The 18589-nt window shown below is 51.2% G+C and overlaps 1 protein-coding gene across 1 annotated transcript in view; it reads right to left on the bottom strand.

The window, feature by feature from the left end:
- Positions 1 to 3968: 3968 nt before the first annotated feature.
- The window catches only part of LOC115098316 (adenylosuccinate synthetase isozyme 2-like), a 70504-nt gene continuing 55883 nt past the window's right edge, over positions 3969 to 18589 (bottom strand). Inside the window, exons 10-13 of the mRNA XM_029614850.1 lie at positions 18306 to 18430; positions 5378 to 5475; positions 5036 to 5185; positions 3969 to 4767 (exon numbers count right to left, since the gene is read on the bottom strand). Of these exons, the coding sequence (XP_029470710.1) occupies positions 4715 to 4767; positions 5036 to 5185; positions 5378 to 5475; positions 18306 to 18430 (426 nt within the window). The 3' untranslated portion in view covers positions 3969 to 4714. The remainder of the gene's footprint in view (positions 4768 to 5035; positions 5186 to 5377; positions 5476 to 18305; positions 18431 to 18589) is intronic.

Genomic DNA, 18589 nt, shown 5'->3' with positions numbered 1-18589 from the left:
CGCATATCCAGCATAGCTCTCTCTGCTTCAACGACAGGGGAGCAAGACTGATACTTCACTTTCATTGCATAGCCAGCATGGCTTTCTGCTTCAACGGCAGGGGGGAATGAAGAAAGGTGGATCTATATTCAGGCAACAACCAACAAGGACTGAATTACATAGTCTGGATAAACAGATAAGCATGGGTGTAAGCTTGCTTATTGCGGTGGTTAATACCCCTAACTAATTAAGCTATTTCACTTAGATGCAGTTCCTACACTGCTCTCTACATTAATGGTGGGGGTGGAAGGGAAATAGAATAAAAAAGGTTACTAAGAGCCAAGAGAAACAGATAAGTATGTGAAAGAAAAAAAATTTAAAAAAGTGCGAAAGCTTGCTGGGCAGACTGGATGGGCCGTTTGGTCGTCTTCTGCCGTCATTTCTATGTTTCTATAGGAGATGGTTCTGATAAGATGTCCTCCGTGGGTATGTTGGTGTCAACATATTCCCATGTGTCAGAAAAGGTCTCTAGGCGAGATCCTGAAGAGAGAAGAAGGTTGGTACTGTAGGACGTGTTGGCACCGATGGATCCTTTGATGGCCTCGATGGAAGATGCGGTGGCACCCATGGGGATTTTGGCAGCACTGAAGGGAAATGTGGGCATCTCGGTCCCGAGAGCCCCGATGGACCAGGCATCGGTTCAGTCAGTTTTGAGAGAGGACTGGAGTCCGTGCCTTCGTCTTCTGAGGATCCCGGAATGGGTATCGGGGCCTTCAGAGTCTTTGAGGGTTGCTTTGGCATTGGTGGCCAAAGCTGTGTTAGAAGGGCATCGATGAGTGTATCCAGTCTGCTTAGCAGCAGCGTAAGCATCAATGGCTCTGATGTCGGTGACTGTATGGGGGCCAGCATCGATGGCTGTAAGTCTCGGAGAGCATCGAGCATTGCCTGGCGGATGAGACCATCCAGTTCCTCCCTGAAAGCTGGTGTAGAAATCGCAGCTACAGGGGGAGGCAGGCTAGGCACTACTGGCATCTCTACAGGGATTTGTGGGGGCTCAGTACCCGGCACCGATATCGGTGGGGATCGCTTTGGTTTCTTGGGTGGAGAGGGGGGGTTGGAGGCTCCTCTACTGGTGTCCTCTTCGCAATCGGCTCGATAGCCATCGAGGCCAATGCGGTCAGTGCCGGTACCGGGAGTAGACTCGCGTCAGTGCCGGTGTTTCCCTTTGTGCTCGGTCCAGTCTTTCTCCGGCACCAAGGAAGACGATGTGGATGCTGTAGATGGAGTCGGTGACGGATGGTCACCACTGCCCTGGTGCTCCCGGCGAGGTTTGACAAGTTTCTTCGATGATCCTGCCTGTGACAACTGGGTGAACGTCGATGGAGTCAACTTGATTTTAAAAAGGGACTCCATCTTGTCGAGGCGAGCCCGCCTACCCTTCAGGGTCATCTGGGCACAACTTGGGCAGTGAAAAACGTTGTGTGATTAGCCGAGGCACAGAACACAGACATCATGTGGGTCAGTAATCGACATGGTTCGGAGACACGCCGGGCATTTTCTAAAACCTGTTGCCATAATAGAAAAAGGGGAGGCCCAAAAACGATCGATGGCCTGTGGACACCGAAAAAAGGGGAGGCAGGAATCGACCGACGGTGGAATTCATTCACCGAGCGATGAAAACCGATGTCGGGATGGGAGACCCGTGTGAGGGAAGTTTTTGGAAAAGTTAGGGCTGTTCAGCTTGGAGAAGAGACAGCTGAGGGGGGATATGATAGAGGTTTTTAAGATCATGAGAGGTCTTGAATGAGTAGATGTGACTCGGTTATTTTCACTTTCGAATAATAGAAGGACTAGGGGACATTCCATGAAGTTAGCAAGTAGCACATTTAAGACTAATCGGAGAAAATTCTTTTTCACTCAACGCACAATAAAGCTCTGGAATTTGTTGCCAGAGGATGTGATTAGTGCAGTTAGTGTAGCTGGGTTCAAAAAAGGTTTGGATAAGTTCTTGGAGGAGAAGTCCATTAATGGCTATTAATCAATTTTACTTAGGGAATAGCCACTGCTATTGATTGCATCAGTAGCATGGGTTCTTCTTAGTGTTTGGGTAATTGCCAGGTTCTTGTGGCCTGGTTTTGGCCTCTGTTGGAAACAGGATGCTGGGCTTGATGGACCCTTGGTCTGACCCAGCATGGCAATTTCTTATGTTCTCAAGTAAACGTCAAGTATTCTGTGAGGAAAATATTATGAGAAAAATCTCACAGAGCTCCTAACCACGAGGCAAACTGCAGCGTGGACAAAAAAGAGACTGAAGGGAGACCCCTATGGCTACAGAGATTATGGCATGCTGAGCATGCTCAGTGTGCCAGTCAAAAATTCTAGAAACTTTGACAGAAAAGTTTTCCGTGATAGGGCTCCGTCCAGTGACGTCACCCACATGTGAGGACTACAATCCTGCTTGTCCTGGGAGAAAAAAAATTCTAGTCACCTAAGTGACCTCGTGAAGGGGAGGGATCTGGACAGTCTCCCATGGCAATCCCTGGATTGGGCGTACAAAAGGGTCACCAACCCCCAGCCTGTCCGCCTCAACCAAACAGGGTAGGGATTCCACACGATGAACCCTGACCTCTAGGAGGAAGGCTCAGAGCAACCAAAAAAAAAGGAAAAATACTGGAGTAGACTGCAGGTTTATGCATCAGCCACCATCTGCTGAAGACAGAGAAATACTGAGGAACTGCAGGTGGCATCAGTGTATATAAAGCACTGTCAGTTTTACTTTCTCTGTCTCCATCTGCAGGCACAGATGAATAAACTCAGGAGTCTGGACTGATCCGGGTACATACAGGGAAATAGGCCATTAGTCTTTACCTCTGTAACACTGTGACTACTGCTCACGTTTACTGCTCCATTTATTTCTGTTCTGTTTGGTGACAGGCATCAGGCACTGTGTGGCTGCTGTTACTGTCCTGTGTCTCTCTGTGACAACAGGTGTCAGGCACTGATTTCATGGCTGCTCCATTTCTTTCCTGGTTGTGTGTGGGGACGGCTCAGGCATTGTTTGTGTGGCTGCTATTATTGCTCTGTCTCTCTCCTTATTCTGTGCAATGATAGATGTCAGGCATTGCATGTGCAGCTGCTCTCACTGCTGTTTCTCTCCTAGCTCCGTGTAGTGATGGGTCAGGATGCTATCACTGCTCTGAGTCTCTCTCCTGGCTCTATGTAATGCTTAGGCTGCTCTCACTGCTCCATTTCTCTCCTGGCTCTGTGTGGGGATGGATTGGTTGCGTGGCTTCTGTCACTGTTCCATGTCTTTCTCTTGGCTCTGTGTGATGATAGGTGCCAGGCACTGTGTGTATGGGTGCTCTATAACTGCTCCATTTCTCTCTTAGCTGGGTGTGGGGATGGGTCAGGCACTGCCTGGGTGGCTGCTGCCACTGCTCCATCTCTCTCTCCTGGCTCTGTGCAATGATAGGTGGCAGGCACTGCATGTGTAGCTCTCTCACTGCTGTTTCTCTCCTGGCTCTGTGTAGTGATGGGGCAGGATGCTATCACTGCTCTGGGTCTCTCTCCTGGCTCTATGTAATGCTTAGGCTGCTCTCACTGCCCCATTTCTCTCCTGGCTCTCTGTGGGGATGGATTGTTTGTGTGGCTGCTGTCACTGCTCTGTGTCTTTCTCCTCTTTGTGATGGTAGGTGTCAGGCATTGCACTTGCAGCAGTGTCTCTCTCCTCACTGCACAGCAACAAGGATCAGGCACTTCATATGAAGCTATTCTCACTGGCCTTTATCTCCCTTCTGGTTCTATATGATGACAAGCACGGTGTGTATGCTTCTCACCACCACCTTCTTCCAACTTTGTGGTGTAATAAAGCTGTGTATTGGTGGCTAATAAAGGATCTGAAGTTACCAGGACACGTCTGATGCCTCAGTAATATCCTTGTGATATTGGGGACATGGGATGTTAAGGGAGACAAGGATTTGTTTCTCAAATGATCATTCAATACTTTTAATGTTCTGTGAAAAGGACAGGCAATCAGCAATGACATCCACATGCACCTCCATAAGAAAATAAACCACAGGCGCATGACTCAAGCACATTCAGAAGGCTCCTTACACTCTCAGACTTCACACCCTTTGTTCATTGTGACTGCTGGCACACAAAAATAGCTGTCATTAAATAATGACCTCTAACTTTTGAAAAAAAAAAATTGTACTGAAAAATCAATCCTTCCCTGCATGAAGAAACAGAAGTCATCGGAAGGTATCACAGAGACATTGGGGGGTGCAGGAATAGCTTATGAATACGAGGGGGCTGAACAGGAGTATGATAGGAGAGCAAAAGGAAGGACTGGCCAAAGGATATAGTGCAACTAAAAACATTTCAACCAGGCCAAAACAGCAAGGTGAGATTAACCCCCTCCACACTTGCCAACTTCCATATATACACATGCACAGAATCAAACACATATAGAGGCATGTTCACCGGCAGACATAACACACCCATAAGGAAATTCTATAAAACTGACAATGTATTTAAGAAATAAAGTGAATGTAGGAAACTGAAGGCTACATCCTTCTTTTCTACTCTGAAGTCCTTAGGCAGGACAAGCGGTTCCAGGTTAAAGAACAGAAGGACAATCCGAAGGAAAGAAATGAATCCTGCATATCTCCTAGGAGGTCAAGGAGCTCGATCCCGTCCTCCGGCACAGTACCCAGCCGCAGGCAGACATGGCTTTTCAAAAGAGTTTGATTATAGATTCCCGGGGCTTCCCAACTCCGATCCATTTCACTGTGAGGCAGAGAAAGAGCAGCTATCAGTACAGGCTTCCTTTACATACAAACGCACACACTGCTGCACCACAGAACAGGCGCAGCAGTACAAGCTTCACACACACACACACACAGACGAACACCGTCCCACCAGAGAACTGGGACAACACAGGCGGCAGCAATGCAAGCTTTACAAACACACTTCTATTTTGCCAGATTTCTGGTTTGCTGTATGGACGTTTCTCTGTAAGCACTGCGATACGGCGCTGGGAGGCAGCTTCCTGTACCTGGTATGCAGAGATAGTTCTCAATGAATTGGACATATTTCTGTGCGTTCTTCGGCAAGTCTGTGAAGCTTCGGACCTCAGTTGTGCTGCACTTCCAGCCAGGGAGCGTCTCATACACCACTTCCACTTTATTGAGCATCTCCTGATTCGCTGTAAAGCCCAAACATACAAGACTATGGCACAGGATGAGGCCGAGGCAAGGTCACAAGGTTACTGCAAGGGTCTGGTAGATATGCTAGCAGGGAGATGTTCTTTCCTCCATCCCAGGGGGAGGAGTGAGAGCCCACAAGCATTCCTACTGCCTTTTCAAAATAATCCTCTTTCCCAGGTTCCAGCACTAACCTGGGAAATAGGGAATGACATCTCCATCCAGTCTGTACTCAATTCCAACCTGAATTCTTTCCAGGTCATCTAGAATATCCAGCTTGGTCAAGGCAATGCTGTGAAGAGAGCAAGAAAGAAAAAAAAAGAGACATGTTCTTACCTGTTAATTTTCTTATCATGAATCCTGGCTACACCAGTCCAGACAAGTGGGTTATGTCCCCCTACCAGCAGATGGAGGCAGAGCACCCAGCTTTCCCAGTGACCTCATTGTCACTATACAGAGAAACCCAGTATACCTATGACAGAACACTAAGCATAAAAAACCCCATTAATGTAATAACAAAAACTCAAAATGTCAACACTTCAAAATCAAAAGAGAAAACCCCTCTAGAAAGTAATACTTGCTCTAACAGGAACAAAAAAAAAGAGAAGAGGGAAAGAACCATGCAGAAGAGGAAATGCACACTGCAACAAATTTAGGAAAATTGGTTCTTACCTGCTAATTTCCGTTCCTGTAGTACCCGGATCAGTCCAGACTCCTGGGGTTTTGCCTCCCCTCCAGCAGATGGAGACAGAGAAGTTTTGGACTGACACTGCCAGTTAAGTTGAGGTGCCACCTGCAGTTCGCCCGTATTGAACTGTACCCAAGCCAGATTACTAGCAAAAACCACACTATGTACAATTTCTCCCCAAATGAGCAGAGGGAAGAAGAAACGTTGTATATTGAAGAACCCTTACCCGCACAACACACCTGCGCGGGACCAGAACCTGAAACCAAACACTGATCGAGCTGGACTCTCAACTGCGTATTGGGCGGGAGTCTGGACTGATCCATGGTACTACAGGAATGAAAATTAGCAGGTAAGAACCAATTTTTCTTTCCCTGTACATACCCGGATCAGTTCAGACAGCTGGGATGTACCAAAGCTTCCTCACACTGGGTGGGATCCAGAGAGTCCCGCTCGAAGCACACTGTCGCCAAAACCTGAGGCCTGGACATCCAGACGGTAATGTCTGGCAAAAGTGTGCAAAGATTTCCAAGTGGCCGCCCTACAGATTTCCTACGGCAAAACTTGTTGACACTCAGCCCAAGAGGCTGCTTGCGATTGGGTAGAATGAGCGCGAAGCCCACTAGGCATGGGCCGCTTTTTGGCGATGTACGCAAAAGCTGATAGCCTCCTTCAACCACCAGGCAATAGTGGCCCTAGAAGCCTTCTGCCCCCGCCTGGGGCCACACCTCAATACAAACAGGTGATCTGACAGGCGGAAATTGTTAGTAACCTCCAAGTAATGTAACAGAGCCCGTCGCACGTCCAACCGACGTAACTCTTTGGACTGAGGGGTGGAAGGGCCCGAAACCGGGAAGGAAGGGAGCTCTACAGACTGATTCAAATGAAAAGATGACACAACCTTAGGTAAAAAGGAGGGAACCGTCCTCAAAGACACTCTGGAATCAGAAATCCTCAAGAAGGGTTCTCTGCTGGATAAGGCCTGAAGTTCCGACACTTGACAAGCTGATGAGATAGCCACCACGAAAATCACTTTCAAGTAAGATCCTTCAGTGTTGCACATTTCAAAGGCTCAAACAGCGACGTACACTTGGCCCGCAACACCAGATTGAGACTCTAGGAAGGACAGGGATTCCGGATGGGTAGACGCAGATGTTAACTCGCCGCCAAGCAAACTCTGCGTATCTTACCCTGAAAACAACACAGAGCCGCCACCTGAACCCTCAGGGAATTAAAGGATAAGCCTTTGACCAGACCAGCCTGCAAAAAGGCCAAGACATTGCCCACGGAGGCACGATTTGGGACTACCTTGCATTCCACACACCAAAACTCAAAAATGCCCCACACTCTAACATACGCCAGGGAGGTAGAGGTCTTTCTGGACTGCAAAAGGGTAGCAACCACCGCATCCGAATAACCTTTACTCCTTAAGCATTCCCTCTCAAAAGCCATGCCGCTAGACAAAAGCGATCTGCCCCTTCCAAACACATGGACCTTGTCAGAGGAGATCTGGCTGGAGCGGAAACCTGAATGGACCGTCCACAGCTAGGTTTACCAGGTTGGCAAACCATGGCCGCCTCGGTCATTCCGGCGCTACAAAGATTAATGTCTCTTGGTGAATCTCTACTCTGCGCAACACCTTGGCTACAGTGGAAACACCTACAGCAGAACATCTGACGGCCAAGGGAGGACCAGAGCATCCACCCCTTCTGTGCCCGTCTCCCGACGCCGACTGAAGAACCTTGGTGCCTTGGTGTTGCGAAAGGTTGTCATCAGATCCATGCAGGGGTGGCCCCACCTGCTGCATATAAGGCGAAAGGCATCCTCTGACAGCATCCACTCTCCGGGATCCAGGCGGTGCCGACTCAGGAAGTCCACCTGAACGTTGTCCATGCCCGCAATTTAAGAGGCCGCTATCCTTTCCAGATGCAGTTCCACCCAAATGAGCAATTCCCCAGCTTCCAGGGCTACTGCTCTGCTCTTGGTGCCTCCCTAGCCATTTATATAAGCCACTGTTGTCGCATTGTCCAACAGGACCCTTACCAGCTGACCCCGCAACAGGAGGAGAGCCTGAAAAGCAAGACGCACGGCTCTGGTCTCCAACCGACTGATTGGCCACAAGGACTCCATTTTCAACCATCGGCCCTGGACTGATCTGCCTTGGCAGACTGCACCCCAACCAGAAAGACTGGTATCCGTGGTCACTACTACCCAACAGGGAACTGGAAGTGTTCCCTCAGAATCATAAAAGAAGGAATCTTTGATGGTCGGGCCGAATTCCGATGTGCAGGTAAGCCTCCATCAAGTCCAGGGATGCGAGAAACTCTCCCCTGTGAACCGCTGCGATTACCGACCACAAGGTCTCCATGCAGAAGCATGGCACCTGAAGAGCTCTGTTCACCTTCCTCAAATCGAGGATGGGCTGGAAAGTACCTTCCTTCTTCGGTACCACAAAGTAGATGGAGTACCTGCCTGTCCTTTGCTCTGCTGGGGGTACTGGCACTATGGCCCCCAGTTCTCGCAGGCGACCGACGATGGCCCGTATGGCCAACACTTTTTGCTGGCCATGAGGAGATGAGAAAACGATCCCTTAGAGGCCGAGCAAACTCTAAAGCATAACTTTGACTTATCACGTCCAAGACCCACTGGTAGGATGTAATCTTGGTCCACTCCTCGTAAAAGAGAGCCAACCGACCCCCTATTAGCGGCATCTAATTGGGAAGACTTTGCTTCGCCCAAGTCCCGGGCAGCACCTTCTCTGCTGGGCCGGCGACCTCTAAAGGGCTGACCCCAAGAGTGCTGCCTGCCCGAGGGCCGTCTGGACGAAGAACCCGACGATAGACGCCCGAAACCTACGACTTCCCTGAAACAGAGGACGAGAGGTAAAGAAGGCTTCGACTTGGGCTTATCTTCAGGCAACCTGTGAACTTTGCTCTCCCCTAAGGATTTAATCATCTCCTCCAACTCCTTACCAAACAGCAGCTTGCCCTTAAAAGGCAGAGAGCCCAGCTGCGATTTGAAGGAGATGTCTGCCACCCAATTCCTCAGCCAAAGGAGTCTGCGAACCGAAACAGCGGACATCATGGTTCTATCGGAAGTCCGCAGATCGTTAAATGCATCTGCAGTATAGGCCACCACGGCCTCCAGCCACTCTGCCTGGAGGGACTCTGCTTCTGAGAGGACCATATCCATTTGGACCTGTTGCACCCAACGAAGGCCTGCCCGCAACATAAAACTGCTACACATAGCAGCCCGAGCTCCCAGAGCAGAGACCTCGAAAATGTTTTTGAGGTGAACTTCTAGCTTCCTATCCTGAAGGTCCTTGAGTGCCACGGAACCAGTGACAGAGATAGTCATCTTCTTAGTGATGGCGGACACAGCCGCATCCACCTTTGGTATCTTGAGAAGATCCAGCGCCTCATCCGGAAGCAGGTATAACTTCTCCATGGCTCTGCTGACCTTCAACGCGGCACCTGGAGTGTCCCATTCCCTGAAGAGCAGGGCACTGACCAACATTTGGAAGGGGAAAGCCGCAATGGGGCCCCTAAGCCCCAACATCACCGGATCCACAGCCCCTAGCATGGAGCTCTCTTGCAGGGCCTCAAAACCTAACTCCTCGAGCACTGCGGGAATTAGGGGGGCTAGTTCTTCAGTGCGAAACAAGTGCACCACCCTGGGGTCATCCCCCGCAAGGCCTGACGCATCTGGAAGCGACTGGTCTGGGTCCTGGTCCCCCACATCGGAAGACCCCCAAGGGGGAAATCTATGCCCGGGTGGCAACGGGGGAGGAATCCTCAGTCGTGGGAGGGGGGAGTCCAGAATGAACTGGCTAATCCCCTTTGGAGGCCCCTGACCCCTCTGGGGCCCCAAGCTTAGTGGGAGCCACCGGGACCGCTTTTTCCCCGCCACGGGCGCTTGGTCCTCTGGCCCTGGGAACCCCCTTTGTGGCTGTGGTGCCTGGATGATCATCCCGCCTTAAAAACTCTGCTGAGAAAGCGCACAAAATCAGCAGAAAGTGAGGAGGAGGAGTCAGAGTCCTCCTCCGCACCTTTTCCTGAGGAAAATCCTTCGGCTGCAATGACTCGGTCTGCCCCAGAGCCAAGAGACTGCGACAACAACGAGGGGGGAATCCCCCTCCCCCTCCACGGGCCGTGCGAATGCAGCCAAAATGGCCTCGTTTCCGTGCTAAGTGGGAACAGGTCCACCAAGGGCTTTTGTGCCAAAGCGAGCCTACCAGGCTCCCGGCGCGAAGAAGGTATCCCTGCAACAGCTGCTCTAGAGGGTCCCTCCCCGCCGGGGAGAGACTCCGTACAAAGGCCGGCACGCAGCCCCACAGGCTGCACCATGCAGCATGGTCCAAACCCCGGACTGAAGAAGGCAGTGCCTAAAAGAACAGGGTAGCCGAAACACAAGAGCCGGGACGCATTGTCCTACCTGCAAACCAGCGAAACAAAACCTTTTTTTTTTAAACACCCTTTATAGAGTGCCCAACTGCAGATTCCTACCGTCCTCTGGCAGGGTGAGTGAACTGGGCTTCCCGGTGTCAACCCTGGCGGCTACTTGAATGGGGGTGAGCGGCAAGGTCTCTGACCCTCTGCCCCAACTACCAGAGGGGATGGTCCCCCCAGGATCTAGCAATCCTCTGGGAGGCTGAAGACTTCAGAGGTCCAAGATACGAAAATTGGTTCTTACCTGCTAATTTTCGTTCCTGTAGTACCACGGATCAGTGCAGACAGCGGGTTGAGCCTCCTGTCCAGCAGATAGAGACAGAGAAAAACTGAAAGGGTATCCTATATCAGGACAGAGGACACCGACTGACTCTCCGCCCAAGAGGTAGCCTGTGAACGCAAAGAATGGCCTTCAAGCCCTCCGGGACCGACCGATCCTGACAGATATATGCCGACGCAATCGCCTCTTTTAGCCAACAAGCAATTGTAGCTTTAGAAGCCTTTCTTCCCTTATTTGGGCCACTCCATAAGACAAAGAGATGATCAGAGACTCGAAAATCATTTGTGACCTGTAAATATTGCAGTAGGACTCTCTTTACGTCAAGGCGCCGTCAGTCACCACCAGAGTTGCTAGCAACTTCCTCAGTGGAAAAAGCAGGGAGTTCCACCTACTGATTGACATGGAAGGAAGACACGACCTTTGGTAAAAACGATGTGACCGTCTTGAGGGCGACACCTGAATCAGAAAAGCGAAGAAAAGGCTCCCTACAGGACAATGCCTGGATCTCGGACACTGTCTTAAGAGTTAGATCCTTAAGCATAGCCCGCCGGAGAGTTAAGACTCCAGGAAGGACAAGTAGTCCATACAGGCGGATTCAAGTGCTTGGCCCCTTTGAGGAATCGAACGACATCTGTGTGGGCCGCCACCGCATAACCATCGATACTACCTAAGAGAGACCAGAGGGCCGAAACCTGCACTCTCAAATAATTGAAAGACAAACCCTTGGAAAGGCCATTCTGTAGGAAAGAGAGGACCTGGGACATCAAAGCCTTGCGTGCCGGTACTCCAGACTCATCACAGACCTTCTCGAACCATCTTGAGGGAGACACCTGAATCAGACCCGGACGCAAGTGAGGGAGATGGAGGGCTTACGGGCCCGCAATAAATGAGATATAACCTCTTCCTTATAGTCCTTCCTCCTCAGACGCCGCCGCTCAAAAGCCAGGCCACTAGACAAAAACAATCCGCCTGATCGAAAAATACTGGACCCTGACGGAGCAGATCTGGGAGGTGCCCAAGACGAAGAGGACCATCCGTCGCAAGGTTCATCAGATCCGTGAACCATGGCCGCCGAGGCCACTCCGGTGCTATGAGAATGACAGGCCCCCTGTGAAGTTCTACCCTTCTGAGAACCTTTCCCACCAGAGGCCAAGGTGGGAACACGTATAGGAGAATGTCGTGGGGCCAAGGAAGAACCAGGGCATCTACCCCTTCAGAGCAGTGCTCCCTTCTGCGGTTGAAGAATCTGGAAGCCTTTGCGTTGTTCAGAGTGGCCATCAGGTCTAAGTGAGGGACTCCCCACCTGCGCACAATCAGATCCATTGCCCCGGACAGCTCCCACTCTCCGGGGTCTACATGCTGCCGGCTGAGGAAGTTGGCTTGAACATTCTCCTTCCCCGCTATTTGGGAGGCTGCCAGCTGATCCAGGTGACGTTCCACCCAGGCTAGCAGCTTGCTGGCTTCCAGGGCCACCGGGCAACTCCTAGTGCCCCCCTGCTGATTGATATAGGCTACCGTGGTGGCGTTGTCGGAGAGGACCGGCACCGCCTTGGGACGGATCAGAAGCAGAAAGACCTTGAGTGCCAGATGGACCGCCCGAGCCTCCAGACGATTGATGTGCCAGCGGGATTGAACTGGGGACCAACATCCCTGCATAGACTGAGCCTGACACACCACTCCCCAGCCGGAGAGGCTGGCGTCCATCGTTCCAATGAGCCACCGAGGAGTTTCCAGCGCATCCCCTTCAATAGATGGGCGAGAGAGAGCCACTACTGTATGTTGGCTATGGTAGTATCGGAGGGCGGCAGAGGGGTTCGAAACTCCTCCGAGATTGGCTTCCAGCGGGACAACAAGGCTTTCTGTAATGGACGCATATGCGCAAAAGCCCAAGGAACCAAATCTTTAGTTGAAGCCATCGAGCCCAGAACCTGGAAATAGTCCCAAGCCGTGGGGACCGAGAGGGATATCAGATGTTGCACTTGATCCATGAGCTTGAACGCCCGAGCCTCGGGTAACAACACTTTGCCCACGTGGGTGTCGAAGCGGGCTCCCAGGAATTCGAGGACCTGGGAGGGCTTGAGGCAGCTCTTGGAGAAGTTGACTATCCACCCGAGGGAGGAGAGGACTGACATTTCTCGGTTGACCGCCATCATGCACATGTCCTCTGACTTTGCCTGAATGAGCCAGTCATCCAGGTACGGATGGACTAGGACTCCCTCCTGCCGGAGGAAGGCTGCCACTACCACCATTACCTTGGTAAATGTGCGAGGTGCGGTGGCTAGCCCAAACGGAAGCGCCGAAACTGATAGTGGCTGTCCAGAATGTTGAAGCAGAGGAACCTTTGGTGTTCTTGCCGGATCGGGATGTGAAGGTAGGCTTCTGACCGCCCTCAGAGTCTCCATGCGGAAGTGGGGGACCTTGAGGGCCCGATTAACTCTCTTGAGATCCAGGATTGGCTGGAAGGATCCGTCCTTTTTGGGAACGATGAAGTAGATGGAATACTGGCCAGATCCCTGCTCTTGTGGGGGAACCGGGACTATGGCTCCGAGCGCTAGAAGCCTGTTGAGCGTCTGGCACACCGCCGGCCGTTTCCCCGGTCCGCAGGGAGAGATTAAGTAAAGGTCCGGGAGATCTCATGCAAACTCTAAAGCGTAACCTTTTTCGATCACCTCGAGGACCCACTGATCCGAAGTAATCTTGGCCCATTCCTTGAGAAATAGGGCAGCCGACCACCCAAGTCTGGAACGGAGGAATGGGCCGGCCGCATCTCATTGAGAGGGCTTGGTGGCGGAACCTTGGTGGGTACTGTCATGGAAGGGCCGCCGGCCTCGAAAGGACTGGGGCCATGCTTGAGCCCTAGTGGAGGTGTTCCGCTGAAAAGCTCCTCGCAATTTGGTGAATCTGCGCTGTCCCCTGAAGCGAGAGTGCGACGGAAAAAACGACCTGGACTGTTTGGGGCGGTCCTCCGGCAGCTTATGGACCTTGTTGTCACCCAAGGATTTAATAAGCTGTTCCAGGTCCTCACCAAACAGCAACTTACCCTTAAAGGGGAGAGTGCCCAACTGCGCCTTAGAAGAGGAGTCTGCAGCCTAATTCCTCAGCCAGAGAAGACGTCTGGCCGATACCGCGGAAACCATGGCTCTGGCCTGCACCCGGAGATCGTAAAGAGCATCAGCCCCATAGGCAATCGCGCCTTCCAGCCGTTCTGCCTGTTCCGCCTCTGCAGACGGGAGGTCCTGGGTGCTGAGTAATTGCTGAACCCACCTGAGGCTTGCCCGCTGCATGAGACTGCTACAGACTGTCGCCCTGACACCAAGAGCCAGAACTTCAAAGATCGTCTCGAGATGGAGCTCCAGCTTCCAATCCTACAAATCCTTTAATGCTGTGGCCTCTACCACCGGGATGGTGGTACATTTTGTGACTGAGGACACTGAAGCATCAACCTTAGGCAATTTAAGCATCTCCAGGCATTGGTCCAGCAGGGGGTAAAGCTTGTCCATCGCCCTGCCCACCCGGAGACCTGACTCGAGAGATTCCCACTCCCATAGCAGGAGCTGCATCGGAAAAGTGCACGGTGGAGCTCTCAGTCCCGCCAGGGATGGGTCCACGGTGCGTGAAGTCGAAGGAATGGGGGGCTCTTCTGGAGGAACTTCAATTCCCAGTTCTCCAGAACAAAAGGAATGAGCGGTTTAAGCTCCTCTCGTTGGAACAGCCGCAGAACCTGAGGATCATCCCCGTCAACCGGCGGGCTTGGAAGAACCAAATCTGAATCAGGATCCGGCGCAGGAGACGGCTGAGGGGGTTCAGGGGGATCCGGTATGCCCAGTACAGTCCTGACCCTAGTAGAGGCCTGTACTTCCGGGGCCCTAAGACCCTGGCCTGGGACCACCCGAGGGACCTTGGCCGGGGGGAGGGGGGATGTGGGGGCACACCCGGGGAGGGTTCATTCTCTTCCTCCAGACTAGCCAGAAAGGATTTATGTAATAACAAAACAAATTCAGGAGAAAAACGATGCTGAACCTTGCCAGGCATGGGGGGGAGGGGAAGAATCGCGGGGTATGTGTGTGTGTGTGTGTGTGTGTCAGAAACTGGGTCCGGGGAATCCACGGGACTGAGATCGGGTGGCGAGGGATTAAAATTTGGCTCTGCTGGATCAGCAGGGCTTGTGTGAGAAGGCAGCTCCGGAGACAAAATGGCTGTCATTCCCGAGGTTTTTCACGAGTCTCTCTGCCCGACCCTGAGCTGGAGATCTAGCCACTGCCCCGGAGGGACCTTCCCCTCTAGGGAAGCATGCTGAGCAAAGCCCGTCACGGGAGAGCCTTTAGGCAGGCTCCCCGCAGGCAAGACAGGCAGAGGAACGTGGCATGAGCTCCGGTGGGGGGGGCAGCTGCTAGAGCAGAGAGAAAGGTGGCAGTGCCTGGCTGACCACGAGCCTGAGCAAGGGAATGAAACCTGCTTCGCTCCTTCTCCAGAAATTGGCCAGAAAATGCTGCCGATTGCCTGTAAGTCTGAGGTCTTGTAATTTTTCCTTTTTTTTTTTTTGGAAACTTTAATCAAGCAGAGGAAAAAACCACCTCTCTGCTAGTCTCAACTGGTTCAGACTAGGCAAAAAAGGGGGTGTGACTGGACCACAAGTATCACCCCATGCAGCCAGGCTGGAGGGTCACCGGGAAAGTGGGTCCCAGGCTGAATACTCAAAGGGACAAGTCCCCAGTAAGAGCTAGGAGACAACTTAGTCTCACTGTGTAAAACTTTCCGTTTTGTTTGTTTTTTTAATTGAAATTAACAATACTTGCTTGATCCTGTATCAAAATCAGAGGGAAGAAGAGAAGAGAAATCCCCAAGGAGAAGAAAAGGAGATAAATCTAGGGAACCGCAGGTTCAACTGTCTGAATCTGCTGGAGACAAAGAAATACTGAAGGGACGCAGGGTGGGCTCTGTCCTTGTTGCGACCGCTCTGCCTTACCTCTTTTCTACCCTTTTCCGCCTCCTTGGGTAAGATGGCTGCCTCCGGTGCCGAGTGCCACAAGGCATCTCCAATCCAGCATGGGCGTCCCAGTCCGCCATTCCCATGGCCTCCTATGGCGCACGCGCCCACGTTACCTACGCCTATGTACACGTCATGGCGTGAACCTCGGGGGCATCCCCACCGCATGACGTCAATACCTCCGGGTATTTAAGCCTCCGCTACGCTCCCTACCTTGAGTTAGCAAGGACTTCGATTTAGCTACTCTGACCGTTCTAAGCTGCTTGGTTAGACGCCTCGCTATCCTCTGGGGAATCTCGCTCCTGACGAAGCTCTAGGCACCAGCTCCTCGGGGGCCTCTCGCTTCCAACTACCCTTCGGGGTTTCTACTAACTTGACAACCGCTCCTCGGGGGTCTCTCTCTTTATTTCAGGATCTTCTGTACTATCAGGTACTCGCTCCTCAAGGGCCTACCAGTCCAGTGTATCCTGCACCACGGACCTTCAGTCCCACCATCTTCATTGCCAGGAAGACGCCTGCACTATGCTCCAGTGAGGACCTGTACGATCCGGTTCTCCAACTCCACCCACCAGGCTCGGCTTATCCCGCACCGCGGGTTCCTATCTACCTTGAACATCTGGGTGAGACTTCTACATCTGAGATTGTCAGAACGTATCGGCACCTTGCCGGACTCCAGTGCCTTTCCTTCCTGCCTCATACCATCTATCTACAGCAGTACAATAAAGCTTTCCACCTACAAGTGTCCACTCTCTGCGTTTAGCCTATCGCTGTGGCCCTTCCCCGTGGGAGGAGTCATCTCCACTGCGACTAAGGGTCCACACAATACCACAAACACAACAGTCCTGATATAGGATACCCTTTCAGTTTTTCTCTGTCTCCATCTGCTGGACAGAAGGCTCAACCCACTGTCTGGACTGATCCGGGTACATACAGGGAACTTCCTCTTATTTTCTTCCCTTTATTTAATTTATTTTTTTTTAAACTCAGACTGCTGGGATTTGCACCTCCACCATCTGCTGGAGACAGAGAAATACTGGCAGACTGTAGGTGACACCTCAACTTAACTGCAATGTCAGTCAAAAACTTCTCTGTCTCCATCTGCTGGAGGGGATGCAAACCCAGCTGTCTGGACTGTTCCAGGTATGTACAGGGAAATACAAGATAAAAACTGGAATCATCGTCTTTTCTCTGCTTATTGCAGCCTAACTTCCTGGGAAAGTCCTGGACTGGAGTAACAGGATTCATGGAAAGAAACAGGTTTCTTAGCATGAGGTGACAGAGGACTCAAAAATTTTAGATGTATGCAACAGCCATCAGATAGGCCCCAAATATGGGTGGAAGTATGATCAGAGGTTAGTAGTGACAAAGATGCAATGGTAAAAATATGTTCTGAATGGTGAATGAGGAACTATTAAGACTATTCTGGCACATCTTCTTGCCCTCACACAGCCTTCATAGCTTCCCCCTTCAGTAGCCCTCCCCTCTTCTAACTTGAGGTCTGCAAAGCTCCAAGGTCACGAGCATTACTGAGCACAAAATGGTAGCACGACTTAGCGCCATAAGATTGCTACTGATTTAATGCCAGCTAGTATATTGGGAGTTAAATCTTGACCTTGGCTGGCTGCATCAGTGAGCATAGCATAGGCCCTGAAAAAACGGCTGAAGCTGCAAGCATCTGGCATACACCCAGGTTAGTTTCAGTAAAACTCTTTATTGCGAAATCTATATTATAACCTTGCACACAGTATTCACAGATACTTTTATAGTGATGTTTCTGCCTGATTTATTATATGATTGCTCTATTTACACTAATTATAGATTATAAATTTAAAGAATGTTTTAGATAGTAGTCACATAGTAACATAAATGAGAAACAGGGAATATGCACAAAACATAAGAATTTTACCATTTATGAGTGGTTCTGAGACATACGTAGCAAGTTTCTCTTATCTGTTAATTTGGCAATATATCAAAGAAAACCAGAAAGTGCAGCGAACCCCAGTACACCCTATGACAAATTCAGATTCCCTGAGGAGAACTGACAAGATAGCAAGACAAAGCTCCGCTATGACCAAGTGTCTCCAGCGCTGACTGTCTCCAAATGAGAATGGCTTCGCTGATTCACTAGCTGGGGAGCATTACTGGCACAAGAATCTTTTTTTTTTGTGCCAGGAAAGAGACTCACCCCTTCTACTAACTCCCTTCTGGGAGTGGGGGACTCCAAGAGCTGGGCCCTAGAAAAACTCTAGCCAAGGGACTCACTAGTCCGGCCAAAAGCAGGTATCTGGCCCTAGCGGAACTTCAGCCAGAGCTAAATCCTTCCAGGCAGCAGGAGGCAGGCTGAAGAAAAAGATCTTGCTGTCCTACCATCTGATGGAGGTAGAGGATATTGGGTTTCTCTGTGCTGAACTCTCTCTATATAGTGGCAATGAGGTCACTGAGAAAGTTGTGCTTTGCCTCCAATTTGCTGGTAAAGAGACGACCCAAATGTTTGGACTGGTGTAGCAGGAAGAAGTGGAAGGCGAAGGTTGTTACCCCAAGGCTGAGTACTGGGGCTCCACTCCTGCCCCTCGATGCTCACGCATAGAAACACACAGGGACCCAGAGCAGAGGACAGCAGGTGCAAAGCGGTTCAGGAAGTGCATGGATATGGTAAGATTAGGAGGCTTGGCAAACTGTGGCTTAAATGAAGAGACCGCCATGTTAGTGGGCAAATCCTTACGCGCTGAATCCATTGATCATGTGAGCATATTTCACCAGAACCAGATCCAACCAGCCGCAGCGTCGCCTACGTCCTGTAGTGACTCCGAACTCACAGCCACGAGACTGCAACAGCTCTCCAATTTCCTGCAGGAGAAGAAGAAGAGATGCGCTGTTGCTCGCTGCCCCAGCTATGCTCCTCTTTCCCTTTCCCTCAGCCATCCACCTGTCATCCCCAGAAAACAACATAGCTCATCAGCACCACATTAGCCCAGCTGGCAACACATCCCATGCTGCACTGCCAAG

Source organism: Rhinatrema bivittatum, chromosome 8 (genome assembly GCF_901001135.1).
Source record: "Rhinatrema bivittatum chromosome 8, aRhiBiv1.1, whole genome shotgun sequence".
Classification (NCBI taxonomy): Eukaryota; Metazoa; Chordata; class Amphibia; order Gymnophiona; family Rhinatrematidae; genus Rhinatrema; species Rhinatrema bivittatum.
The sequence above is the reverse complement of the archived record's forward strand: the minus strand, read 5'-3'. Positions and strand labels throughout refer to the sequence as shown.